Below are 13,220 nucleotides of genomic sequence, written 5' to 3' on the forward strand. Positions count from 1 at the left end.
GGGCTCTGGGACGCCATACAGCGTAGCACAGTCTCCAGCAACTGGTTCACCCTCTCGGTCTGGCCATTGCTCTGCAGGTGAAAACCAGAAGATAAACACACAGAGCCACCAAGCAATCTACAGAAAGCCTTCCAGAATGCAGAAGTGAATTGGGGGCCCCTGTCTGATACCACTTCTACAGGCAGCCCATGTATGCAGAATACATGTTGAATCATCAGGTTAGCAGTGTCTTTGGCAGATGGAAGACCAGGCAGGAGAATGAAATGAACAGACTTTGAGAAACGATCCACAACAGTAAGAATGGTAGTGTTACCGTCTGATGGGGGCAGACCAATCACGAAATCTAAGGAGATGTGGGACCATGGTCTTTGGGGCACGGACAGGGGTTGCAGCAGGCCAGCAGGGGGTTGAGTGGAGGTCTTGTTTCGGGCACAGACCTAGCAGGACCGGACAAAGTTGGTAATGTCCTCCTTCATGGACGGCCACCAAAATCTCCTCCCGATGAACGCTTGGGTTCGTCGGGGTCCCGGATGGCAGGACAGCTTGGTGGAGTGGCCCCACTGCAGCACCTGTGAGCGGACGGAGTTAGGAACATACAGACGGTTAGTGGGACATTGACTGGGGCCTGCTTCATCCACTTGAGCAGCCTTCACAGCGGATTCCACATCAAACAGAGCTGCCCCCAAAATGCAGCGGGAAGGGAGGATGGTGTTAGAGTCTGGATTTGTCTGGGACATGGGAAACTGTTGGGACAGAGCATCAGGCTTAACATTTTTATGACCAGGGCGGTAGGACAGGGTGAAGTTAAACCTGGAGAAGAATAGGGACCAGCGTGCCTGTCGGGGGTTGAGTCTCTTGGCTGAACTGATGTATTGCAGGTTCTTATGGTCAGTCCAGACCAAAAGTGGCAGCGGGGCACCCTCCAACCAGTGCCGCCATTCCTCCAGGGCTAGCTTCACTACAAGCAGCTTCCTGTTCCCCACATCATAGTTCTGTTCTGCTGGTGACAGACAGTGAGAGAAGAAGGCACATGGGTGTATGCGATTATCCTTAGCAGAGCGTTGGGAGAGCACAGCGCCAACACCCACCTCAGAAGCGTCTACCTCCACAATGAACTGCCGGTTGGGATCGAGTTGGATCAGGATTGGAGCAGAGGTGAATCGCCGCTTCAGATCTTGAAAGGCCTCCTCTGCAGCTGTGGTCCAGATGAACTTGACCGCTGAAGAGGTCAGGGCGGTGAGGGGGGTGGCTACAGTGCTGAAATTTCAGACAAAGCGCTGGTAAAAGTTGGCGAAGCCAAGGAAGCTCTGCAGGTCCCGTCGACTAGCAGGTGTGGGCCATTCCAACACTGCCTTGACCTTACGTTGGTCCATTTGGATGCCCCCCGGGGTGATCACATACCCGAGGAAAGTGACAGTCTCCTGGTGGAACTCGCATTTCTCCGCCTTCACAAACAGCTGGTTCTCCAGAAGACGCTTCAGGACCTTACGGACATGGACAATATGCTCAGTGAGTGACTTGGAAAAAATCAAGATGTCATCTAAAAACACAAAGACAAATTGGTTGAGCATGTCCCTCAGGACATCATTGACTAAGGCCTGAAAAACCACAGGGGCATTGGTAAGGCCAAAGGGCATGACCAAGTACTCATAATGACCTGAGGTGGTGTTAAAGGCAGTCTTCCATTCATCCCCCTTGCGGATACGGACCAGGTGGTAGGCATTCCTTAAGTCCAGTTTGGTGAATACCTTGGCTTCTTGGAGGAGTTCAAACACTGAGGACATGAGAGGGAGAGGATAACGGTTTAATAGTGATATCATTTAAACCACGGTAATCAATGCAGGGGCATAATGAACCATCCTTTTTTCCAACAAAGAAAAAACCAGCTCCTGGCGGAGATGAGGAAGGGCGGATGATGCCTGTAGCGAGGGACTCTTGAATGTACTTGTCCATAGCTTCCGTCTCAGGCTGTGACAGGGAGTACAAACGACCTCTAGGGGGAGTTGTGCCAGGAAGGAGGTTAATAGCACAATCATAGGGGCGGTGAGGGGGTAAGGAAGACGCTTTGGACTTACTGAATACAGGCTTGAAGTCCATATAGTCTGGAGGGATGCCTGACAGATCTGGAAACTCTTCGCTGACATCAGAGACAGGTTTCGACAGAGTCTGGGCCTGAAGGAGACAGTTTAAGTGGCAAAATGGGCTCCAACCCATAATACACCTCCCTACCCAGTCAACATGTGGGTTGTGCTTAATAAGCCATGGGTAGCCAAGAACTACTGGAGCATGAGGGGCATTAATGACAAGAAAGCGTAACTGTTCATGATGGTTGCCAGAGAGGGTGAGACTCACCGGAGCAGTGATGTGGGTAATGTTGGCCAATTTCACTCCAGTCAACACGTTGGCTACCAGGGGTTTCTCCAGGCTCTCGGTAGGCAGACTCCACTGACTCACCAGGCTGGCGTCGATGAAGTTCTCCTCGGCACCAGAGTCGACAAGGACTCCCACCTCCAGTTGTTGATCTCCCCACCGGAGGACAGCTGAGAGAAGAGTGCGCTGAGTAGAGAAGGGGTGTATGGGGGTCACGCTCACTGGTACAAGAAAGCCACAGGTGAGCGTTGGCTTTTAGCTGGACAGGAGGCAATGAAGTGACCTGGTTGGCCACAGTACAGGCAGGAGCGTGTGTTGATTCTTCTTTGCCTTTCCTCTTGGGTCAGGCGGGTGCGGTCCACTTCCATGGGCTCTGGTACCGATGTGCTGGTGGGAGGAGAAGGAGGGGGCATGACTGGACTGACAAGAGGCCTTCCTGCTGTGGACCCAAAGGCCCTGGCCCAGCGGCGTTGCTGTAGTCTGGTGTCAATGCGGATTGCAAGGTTGACGAGGTCCTCGCAGGAGCCAGGCAGATTGTGAGAAGCCAACTCATCTTTGATCTCCTCCGACAGGCCATTAAGGAAGGTGTCATAGAGAGCCTCAGTGCCCCACCCTGTAGTGGTGGCAAGAGTTTGAAAGTCAATGGCAAAGTCTGACACCGACCTACGACCCTGGCGCATAAGGAGTAGCTCACGGGCAGCCTCATGCCCTTGCTTGGATCGATCAAAGACTCTCTTCATCTCAGTGGAAAACTCCTGGAAATTCCCACAGATTGCTGACTGAGCATCCCACACTGCAGTTCCCCACTCTCTGGCACGCCCCGACAGTTGGGTAATCACATAGGCAACCTTTGCTTGATCGGTGGGGAAGGTACCTGGTTGCAGCTCGAAGATGAGGGTACACTGAGACAGGAAAGAGCGGCAGGTACCGGGTTCGCCAGCGTACTTCTCCGGTGGGGGCAGTCGTGGCTCGTGGGCTGGTTGTGCGGTTGAGGCAGACTGGGCAGGCTCTGCGGACTGTGCAGACGCGGAAGCAGACTGGGAGAGTTGGAGTGGCTGGATCTGGGCTGTCAGGTCTCTGATGCTGGCAGCTACTTTCTCCAGTTGGGCTTGTTGGCGGCCCAGAAGCACTTCATGCTGTTTGAGACAAGCCCTCAGGTGCTCTGGATCTGCTAGGTCCATCCTGCTCTGATCGTACTGTGAGGTTTCAGAGACAGAGACCTAAATGCAGATCAGTTTGGCAGGTTTATTCTTTTAACACAGTCACAGGGTCAGGGCAGGTGGAAAGATTATGCTTCAATGCAGTCCTCAACACGTCCAAAAGAACAAACTATCAAAGGTTCCAAGCAGAATTCCAGATTCCACTGGTTACTCACGGACAAACAGGATAATCTTCACAGGCAAAAACAGATTCACAAACATCAGAGTCAAGGTCGGACAATCAGAGACAGAGCAGAGAAATGACAGAGCTTAAGTAGCAGTCCAGCACACAGAATTGAACAGGAAACAGCTGATACTGATTACAATGGTGATTGAGTCAGGTGACAAGGGTGAGGCATGAGGGGGGCGTGGCAGGAGACCAAAACAAAGGGCACATGGGACATCAAAACAAGCACACTGTCAACACACCCGCAGTACTACAACTGTCCAGTGGGTGGCCAGAGTTCAAGACATTCAGACTCTAACAGAAACTGAGAAATTTTATTGTTTTTTTGAAAAATATATGCTCATTTTGAATTTGATGTCAGCAACACATTCCAGAAAAGTTGGGACAGGTCAACAAAAGACTGAAAAAGTTGTGTAGTGCAAAAAAAAAAACAACCTAATTTGGTTAATTGGCTACAGGTCAGTAACATGATTAAGTATAAAAAGAGCATCCCAGAGAGGCGGAGTCTCTCAGAAGTAAAGATGTGGAGGGGTTCACCGATCTGTGAAAGACTGCGTGGACAAACAGTGCAACAATTTAAGAATAACATTCCTCAATGTAAAATTGCAAAGAATTTGGGGATCACATCATCTATGGTCCATAATGTCATTAAACGATTCAGAGAATCTGGAGAAATCTCTGTATGCAAGAGACAAGGCTGAAAACTGACACTGGATGCCTGTGATCTTCAGGCCCTCAGGTGACACTGCATTAAAAGCAGACACGTGTCTGTCATGGAAATCTCTGTCTGGGCTCAGGAACACTTCAGAAAACCATCGTCTGTGAAAACAGTTCATTACTGCATCCACAAATGCAAGTTAAAACCAGATATAAACAATATCCAGAAATACCTCCACCTTCTCTGGGCCCGAGCTCTTTTACAATGGACTGAGGCGAAGTGGAAAACTGTCCCGAGGTCTGACGAATCAAAAGTAGAAATTTTTTTTAGGAATCATGGACACCACGTCCTCCAGGCTAAAGAGGAGAGGGACCATCCGGCTTGTTATCAGTGCACAGTTCAAAAGCCAGCATCTGTGATGCTATAAGGGTGCATTAGTGCACATGACATGGGTAGCTTGTACATCTGGGAAGGCATCATTAATGCTGAATGATATATATGTACACATTCCAGAGCAACATGCTGCCATCAAGACAAAATCTTTTTCAAGGAAGGCCTTCCTCCTTTCAGCAAGACAATGCCAAAGCACTTTCTGCACATATTAAAACTGCATGGCTCTGTAGTAAAAGAGTCCAGGTGCTAAACTGGCCTGCCTGCAGTCCAGACCTGTCTCCCATTTAAAACATTTGGCGCATTATGAAGCAAAAATACGACAAAGGAGACCCCGAACTGTTGAGCAACTGAAATTGTATATCAGGCAAGAATGGGACAACATTTCTCTTTCAGAACTACAGCAATTGGTCTCCTCAGTTCCCAAACGTTTACAGAGTGTTGTTAAAAGTAGAGGTGATGTGAGACAGTAGTATACATGCCCCTGTCCCAACTTTTTCTGAAACATGTTGCTGACATGACAAACAGGAAAGCCCTGCAGCGTATAGTGAACACAGCTGGGAAGATCATCAATGCACCCCTCCCCTCCCTGCAAGACATATACACCACCCGCCTCACCCGCAAAGCTCTCACAATCGTGAGAGATGAGACTCACCCAGCACACAACCTGTTTAGCCTCCTGCCCTCTGGAAAGAGGTACAGGAGCCTACGGTCCAGAACCACCAGACTCACCAACAGCTTCATCCACCAGGCCGTCAGGATGTTGAACTCCCTCCCCTCTCTCCCATCACTGACAGCTCCACCCACCAGACAGCCAAGAAGTTAGGATCTTGCCCCCCCCGCATGGGAAAGACTCTGACTCAGGAACCCCCCCCCAATACACGCACACACACACACACACACACACACGGAAGGACTCCGACTCAGGAAGCACACACACACACACACACACACACACACACACACACACACATACATGGAAAGACTCGAACTCAGGAAAGACTCTGACTATGGAACTGCACTATGTGACTTTTGCACCTTTACCTGCACTACCTCACTTTTTTTACACACCATACACTGTTTCTTGTTGCTGCTGCCCTCCACGGAAAAGACTTCTCTATGGAACTACACATGTGACTTTGCACCTTACCTGAACTATCTCATAAGAACTGCCTTGGGCCCTGCAATATAACAACTTACCATATGCTGCTTCTGAATGCTGCTACACATTATTAACACATTATTATTTAACACATTATTCTACATAATGCTGCTACTGTGATAACCTCAACTGGACTGCCCTGGATTGTGCTGTACTGTACTGTGTGTCTTGTATACTAGTCTTGTTCTTATCTTCCTGACTTTAGCCTAGATTATTTTTCCAAATGTTAAATGTCTCAATTTTTTTTTAAATCATTACTTTATTATTACTTATTGCTTGTTACACTGTTATTGGTCCTGTCTTGTGCTTTAATGTTTGTCTTGTTAATGTCAGTCCAATGTTTGTCTATGTCTTTACATGGGATAGAGAGAAACATAAATTCAATTTCCTTGTATGACCTGCGCATATGAAGAAACTGACAATAAAGCTGACTTGAACTTGACTTGAACTTGACATTAAACTCAAAATGAGCAAATATTTTTCAAAAAAACAATAAAATTTATCAGTTTCAAAATTTGATATGTTGTCTTTGTACTAGTTTCAATGAAATATAGGATTTCCATGATTTGCAAATTATCGCATTCTGTTTTTATTTACCATTTACACAGCGTCCCAATGTTTTTGGAACCGGGGTTGTAATTTGAAATATTCTTGCTCTGGGAAACATTGTCTCCTTTAATTCCTCTGTAGGAAGCACTAAGGACGACAGAAACAGCACTGGCCATGAACCGTTATATCGGATCTGCAATGCTGCCCTTGCTGACTCGCTGTGCCCCTCATTTTGCCGGTACAGAACACCACGTCACACTCATTGACTCCACGCTTCACACCATCTACCAGCTGAGCAAGGGCTCCTCACTCACTAAAGCCCAGAGAGACGCTATCGAGGAGTGCCTGCTGGCCGTATGCAAGTAAGTCTTTTTGCGTTTTACACCCTGGAGGCATCTGGAGTTTGGTTGATCTGTGGTTCTGTTATAATTTAAGGATGAGGCTAATGATAATGGTTATAAGCTAATGATTGTTTATCATAGCATCTGCTCATAATGTTCCATAATGGTATCCTGATAACCAAGGTGAAACCAGAGAGCACAATTATACTATTGTGTATAAGAGTAAACCGTGTATTACACTTTTTTTTAGATGCTTGTTTTTTTTTTTGTTGTTGCTGTCGTTTTTTTGCCAGTTGGAGAGAAAACTGAACACCTTTTGATGTCCATGTTACATCATGATGTTGGGCTATTTGATGTCATTTTTGCAGGTACTTGAGGCCCTCTATGCTTCAACAGTTGCTGCGTCGCTTGGTGTTTGACGTGCCTTTGCTGTCTGAATACTGTAAGATGCCTCTTAAGGTAAATACTTGTCAGTATTTGTGCATGCTTTTAGTGTCTCCTTTGCTATACTACTGTTTCTCCATCCAGCATCTCCTGAAAACAGCATTTCATACACTTTTTTAACCTATCTCGTTATAATTAGGCATGTCATAATTAAATTGAAGTTGTTGGCTATTGACTTTCTTTGGTGCATGCATAAACACAAAAGAGAGCATCTTTAAATCATCTTTCACATTAAAAAGTCAGCCACTGAATGAGAATGTTTTTCACTGAACTTTTACAGTGCGACCTTAAAACAAAGACAGAAACGAGAAAGCGATAATGAGCAGAGGTGGATAAAGTACCCAAGTTCGTTGCTTAAGTCAAAGTATAGATACCGCCAGTCAAATGATACTCCGATACAAGTGAAAATTGTATAGTCAAATTTTTACTTAAGTGAAAGTACTGAAGAACTTGATTTTAGAAATACTTAAGTATTAAAAGTACATTTCCTGTCAACGCATTGTTGTATTATTGCTACAACGCTCACAAAACCTAATGCCTCTGAAGTGACCGACTGGATTTACTGACTCACTTGTAGAACCTGTAGAATAAACACCTGGTAGAATGTTACAAAATGAAACACAACCGAATTGAAAAAGAGCCATTGCCATTGTCTTTTCTCTCTTTTTTTTTTAACACTCCTCCCCACCCTCACAAAGCGGCATGGTAGTGTTCTGACCCAGCTCTGGCAGTGTGTACACACATGAATGTACCGGTATATGTTAATCAGGAAGACAATGGAATAACTGTAAACCAGCTTGCTCAGAAAATAAATATGCTAAAACATATTTCAGAAAGGACTTCAGATGAGTTAACGTTGTTCATGTTAGCATAACTCCGTTTTTACATGCTAACTAACAGTGTCCAAGTTAACTAGCTATGTGTTAATGTTAGTCGTGGACAAGGCGATGGCAACTTGGCAGGCAAATCCATAGAAAGTCATTTGACTAACCAGACTGCACAGCCACAGTATTGCAGCGTTATCGCTAGCTCTAAAAGCACAGACAATTTCATTACAAGCTTTCTCTTGGAATAAAACATTTACATTCCTCAATATGCTTCTGTAGGTCGGATGGTGAGTTTTTGTAGGCTGTGATGTGCTCCGTTTTAGGCAATCAAAGCAAATGTTTAAAACAGAACGAATCTTTAATCCTTTCAGAAAACTGAAACATGGGTTCTGGTTATAGCCATGAGTGTGTGCATTCTCCAGAAGAGCCGCCTCCTTCCATTCTGCCGTCAACTGATCATATTAATAGTCATGAAAGTGTTCCGGATTTTCCTGGAAGAGTTTCATGAAAATTCCTCTGGATTTTTTCCGCTAATGACGAAATACCCGGAAATTCGGATATTTGACAAAACTCTTGAAAATCTCCGGTTTTCCGAATGGAGAAATTTATTTTTCAGATTTTTCACGTTCCGAGACGTAGCGTAATACTTCGCATCATCCTTGCATGGGCGCAGTCCTTAAATAGCCCAAACACAGTTCATTGATTAAAGACAGGTGTTCTTTGTTAACGGTGCACGTGCCGGAGCTTGTTTGGAGCGCACGCCCAAGGCACGCCTTCAGGTGCACGAGCTAAGGCGCGCAGGACTGACACCGTTCTGCACAAGCGCAACACAATCGCACTAGAAAGCGTGTTCGAGCTGCCAGTGTAGCTGCAGTCTTTTTAGTTGCGAATTACGAGTATTTCCTCGTGTTAATGATTCGCCATGTCAAAACAAGCAAAACTTTCCTCCTTCTTTCGACGTGAAGAGAAGTAAGCAATTTATTATATATTTTTTTCCATCAAAGTTGCATTTTGTGGCTTCGAAGCTAAGCTTTAGTGCCGTTTCTAGAACACAACATCAAGAAAACGTGGAAGAAACAGCAATAATGGAAGAGCTGGTTTCTCAGCTATCTAAAACTAGCAATGGTAATTTATTTTTTGTTACATAATGCACTCAGGCTGCCAGTCAGTGTGTGACACACACACACACACCCTACGCCCCTGATTTACATGAGAAATCTGGTATTTATTGGTGTATTTAAATTTACAGACAATACGAACTAATGTAAACAATTGGCTTCAACTCGCATAAATCTGAATTGGAAATGTTTAGTTCACTTTAGCTTACGCAAACGCACAACTCTACTAAAAGATTGATAAACGAGGCTCAATGTCCCCAACATTGAAACCTGAAAGCTTTAGAAACTCTAACAGACCTTTACTTTTTAACAGTACTGTTTTGGGATTTTGCTGAGTTTACCTTCAACTGTCTGATTTTTTTCAAAGTAATGAACTGTGTAGCAGGAAAATCACCACGTTTTCTAAATGCACTCCTGAAAATTACTCATTAACTAGGGGAATTAAATTTGATATTTTTGACATGTTAGTCATTAATGTACACGAAAGAAAAAGGCTCAAAAGTTATAACTTGTTTTAGTGAAAATAAGTACTGAAATGCACTAGAATGCAGGGTTTTGCGTGTTATGTTATTAAAATATTTTCGGGGGACGTTGTCCCCCCCCCCCCCGTTGTATAGTAACAAGGACCTTGATAGAAATGTATTGGAGTGAAAAGTACGATATTTGCCTTTCAAATGTAGTGAAGTTAAAGTCATAAGTTTCTGAAAAAAATAATACTCAAGTAAAGTGCAGAGACTCAAAAAGTGTACTTAAGTACAGCACTCAAGTAAATGTACTTCATTACTGTCCACCTCTGATGGTGAGAGATGGTTAAATTGCACATAGCTATGTTGTAGTGATAAGAACCTATTGGACGAGTATTTATTTATTTATTTGAAAACCAAAAGTAATTATTTGTGACATGTTAAATATCCAAATAATCCAACCAAAGTTTCTAGTAACCATTTGGATTTTTATCTTCTATTGTCCTGCTGCACTAAAAAGACGCAGTACCACGATGGGTCCATTTGGTTCTGAATGGTTCTCTGATCTGTCCACAGCTGTTGACCAACCATTATGAGCAGAACTGGAAGTATTACTGCCTGCCTTCTGGTTGGGGCAGCTATGGCATGGCCTCCGAGGAGGAATTACTCCTCACCAAGAAGATCTTTTGGGGCATCTTTGATTCACTCTCTCAAAAAGTAAGACTCCAGTATCTATCTGATTTCAGTCCGTTTGACTTATTTCCTCAGAGCCATAGTTTATATAGCGTAGCTGAATCGTCACATCTCATTACAGCTCCAAATGTTAACACCTCATTTGCATTGTCATATTATTTTAATAACGATAAGGCTTCCTGCCTTCTTATTGTGTTGGAAAGTAAAGTTTTTTTGTTTTCCGAAATCTTATCAGAGAGATGCCTCATCCTGCAAACCTCTAAATGACAAACAATTTCAGCAAATAGAGTCTGTCTCTGGTTTGCATGGCAGTACGTTGCTGTCTCATCAGGGTCCCAGGTTTGAGCTCAGGTGGCAGTGTTTAGTTTTTGTGCATGTTCTCACCGTAGCCATGTGGCTTCCTCAGGGTTCTCTGGTTTCCTCCCACCTCCCAAAAACGTGGGTAGGTGGATTGGCGACTTAACAATTTCCCTGTGTGTGAATGTGCTTGGGACTCTGCAATGCACTGGCACCCTATCCAGGGTGTATTCCTGCCTCACACCCAGTGTTCCTGCTTTACATTTTGGATAGACTGCGATCTTGACAAATAAATGAATGAATAAGTCTATCTCTTTGATACAGAGAAAGAAAAAAAAGCAGACTGAGTACGTTTGTGTGTATGTGTGTCTGTATGTGCTGTAGAAGTATGAGCAGGAGTTGTTTAAGATGGCTATGCCATGTCTGAGTGCTATAGCTGGAGCTCTGCCTCCGGATTATGTCGACTCTTCTCTCAGCACCACACTTGAGAAGCCGGTCTTTGTGGATGCGCAGGGCAACTTTGACCCGAGACCCATCAGCACAGCAAAGTAAGAGAGAGGGCGCGTGTACGTGTGTGTGTGTGTTTATGGATTAGTATTGCATGTGAGTGATTAAAAAGCATATGTTCACCTGACAACAGCTATGATAATGATTGAAATTAAAATCAGTTGTGCTTAGTGCTGGATGAGGAAAATGCATGTGTGTAAGTGAGATAGATTTCATGCTCTACTGGGAAAATGCTTGAATATTTATTAATGACGATACACTATTGGAAACAAGGCACATGCAGTGTCTTGCAAAAGTATTCATCCCCCTTGGTGTTTGTCCTGTTTTGTCGCATTACAAGCTGGAATTAAAATGGATTTTTTTCTGGTGTTAGCACCATTTGATTTACGCAACAGGTCTACCACTTTAAAGGTGCAAATTGTTTTTTATTTTATTGTGACACACACAATAATTAGGATGAAAAAACAGAAATCTGGAGTGTGCATAAGTATTGACCCCCTTCCGTATGAAACCCCTAAATAAGAGCCGGTCCAACCAATTCACTTCATAAGTCACATAATTAGTTGATTAAGATCCACATGTGTGCAATCACAGTGTCACATGATCTGTCACATGATGTCTGTATAAAGCAACCTGTTCTGGAAGGACCCTGACTCTGCAACGCTACTAAGCAAGCAACATGAAAACCAAAGAGCCTCCAAACAGGTCAGAGACAAAGTTGTGAAGAAGTATAGATCAGGGTTGGGTTATAAAAAATATCCCCAACTTTGAATATCCCACAGAGCACCATTAAATCCATTATAGCAAAATGGAAAGAATATGGCACCACTATAAACCTGACAAGAGAAAGCCGCCCACCAAAACTCACAGCCCAGGCAAGGAGGGCATTAATCAGAGATGCAACAAAGACACCACCAACAACACTGAAGGAGCTTTAAAGATCCACAGCAGAGATGGGAGTATCTGTCCATAGGACCACTTTAACCTGTACACTCCACAGAGAGGGGCTTTATGGAAGAGTAGCCAGAAAAAAAGCCATTGCTTAAAGAAAAAATATAAGAAAACACGTTTGGAGTTTGTCCAACAGCATGTGGCAGACTCCCCAAACACATGGAAGAAGATTCTCTGGTCAAATGAGACACAAATTGAACTTTTTGGCCATCATGGGAAATGCCATGTGTGGTACAAACCCGACACCCTGAGATCACCATTCCTACAGTGAAGCATGGTGGTGGCAGCATCGTTCTGTGGGGATGTTTTTCATCTGCAGGGACAGGAAAGCTGGTCAGGACTGAAGGAAAGATGGATGGCACTAAATACAGGGCAATTCTGGAGGAAAACCTGTTTGAGTCAGCCAGAGGTTTGAGACTGGGATGAAGGTTCACGTTCCAGCAGGACAATGACCCTAAACATACTGCTAAAGCTACACTGGAGTGGATTAAAGGGAAACATTTAAATGTCTTGGAATGGCCTAATCAAAGCCCAGACCTCAATCCAATTGAGAATCTGTGGCATCACTTGAAGATTGCTGGACACCAACACAACCCATCTAACTTGAAGGAGTTGGAGCAGTTTTGGCTTGAGGAATGGGCAAAATCCCAGTGGCTAGGTGTGCTAAGCTAATAGAGACATATCCCAAGAGACTTACAGCCGTAATAGCAGCAAAAGGTGGCTCTACAAAGTATTGACTTTGGGGGTGAATACCTATGCACACTCCAGATTTCTGTTTTTTCATCTTAATTATTGCTTGTGTCACACAAAAAAAGTACCTTTAAAGTGGTAGGCATGTTGTGTAAATCAAATGATGCTAACCCCCCAAAAAATCCATTTTAATTCCAGCTTGTAATGCGACAAAACAGCACAAACACCAAGGGGAGTGAATACTTTTGCAAGACACTGTATTACATATGTATCCAGCGATCAACATTCGTTTGTTTCCCAGCTTTAGCATTTGCAGCTTTTTTGACTGTCAGTGTTTCAATGCACATATCAGCAATGATAGATTAGTATTATC

The 13,220-nt window shown here is 44.3% G+C and overlaps 1 protein-coding gene across 1 annotated transcript in view; it reads left to right on the plus strand.

Moving 5' to 3' along the window:
- Window positions 1-13,220, plus strand: part of LOC132893656 (ryanodine receptor 3) — a 476,331-nt gene that overhangs the window by 347,226 nt on the left and 115,885 nt on the right. The window contains exons 51-54 of the mRNA XM_060932802.1: window positions 6,657-6,877; window positions 7,225-7,315; window positions 10,286-10,426; window positions 11,084-11,247. Coding sequence (XP_060788785.1) covers window positions 6,657-6,877; window positions 7,225-7,315; window positions 10,286-10,426; window positions 11,084-11,247 — 617 coding nt within the window. The remainder of the gene's footprint in view (window positions 1-6,656; window positions 6,878-7,224; window positions 7,316-10,285; window positions 10,427-11,083; window positions 11,248-13,220) is intronic.

The sequence above is a fragment of the Neoarius graeffei genome, chromosome 11, assembly GCF_027579695.1.
Source record: "Neoarius graeffei isolate fNeoGra1 chromosome 11, fNeoGra1.pri, whole genome shotgun sequence".
In the NCBI taxonomy this organism is placed as follows: domain Eukaryota; kingdom Metazoa; phylum Chordata; class Actinopteri; order Siluriformes; family Ariidae; genus Neoarius; species Neoarius graeffei.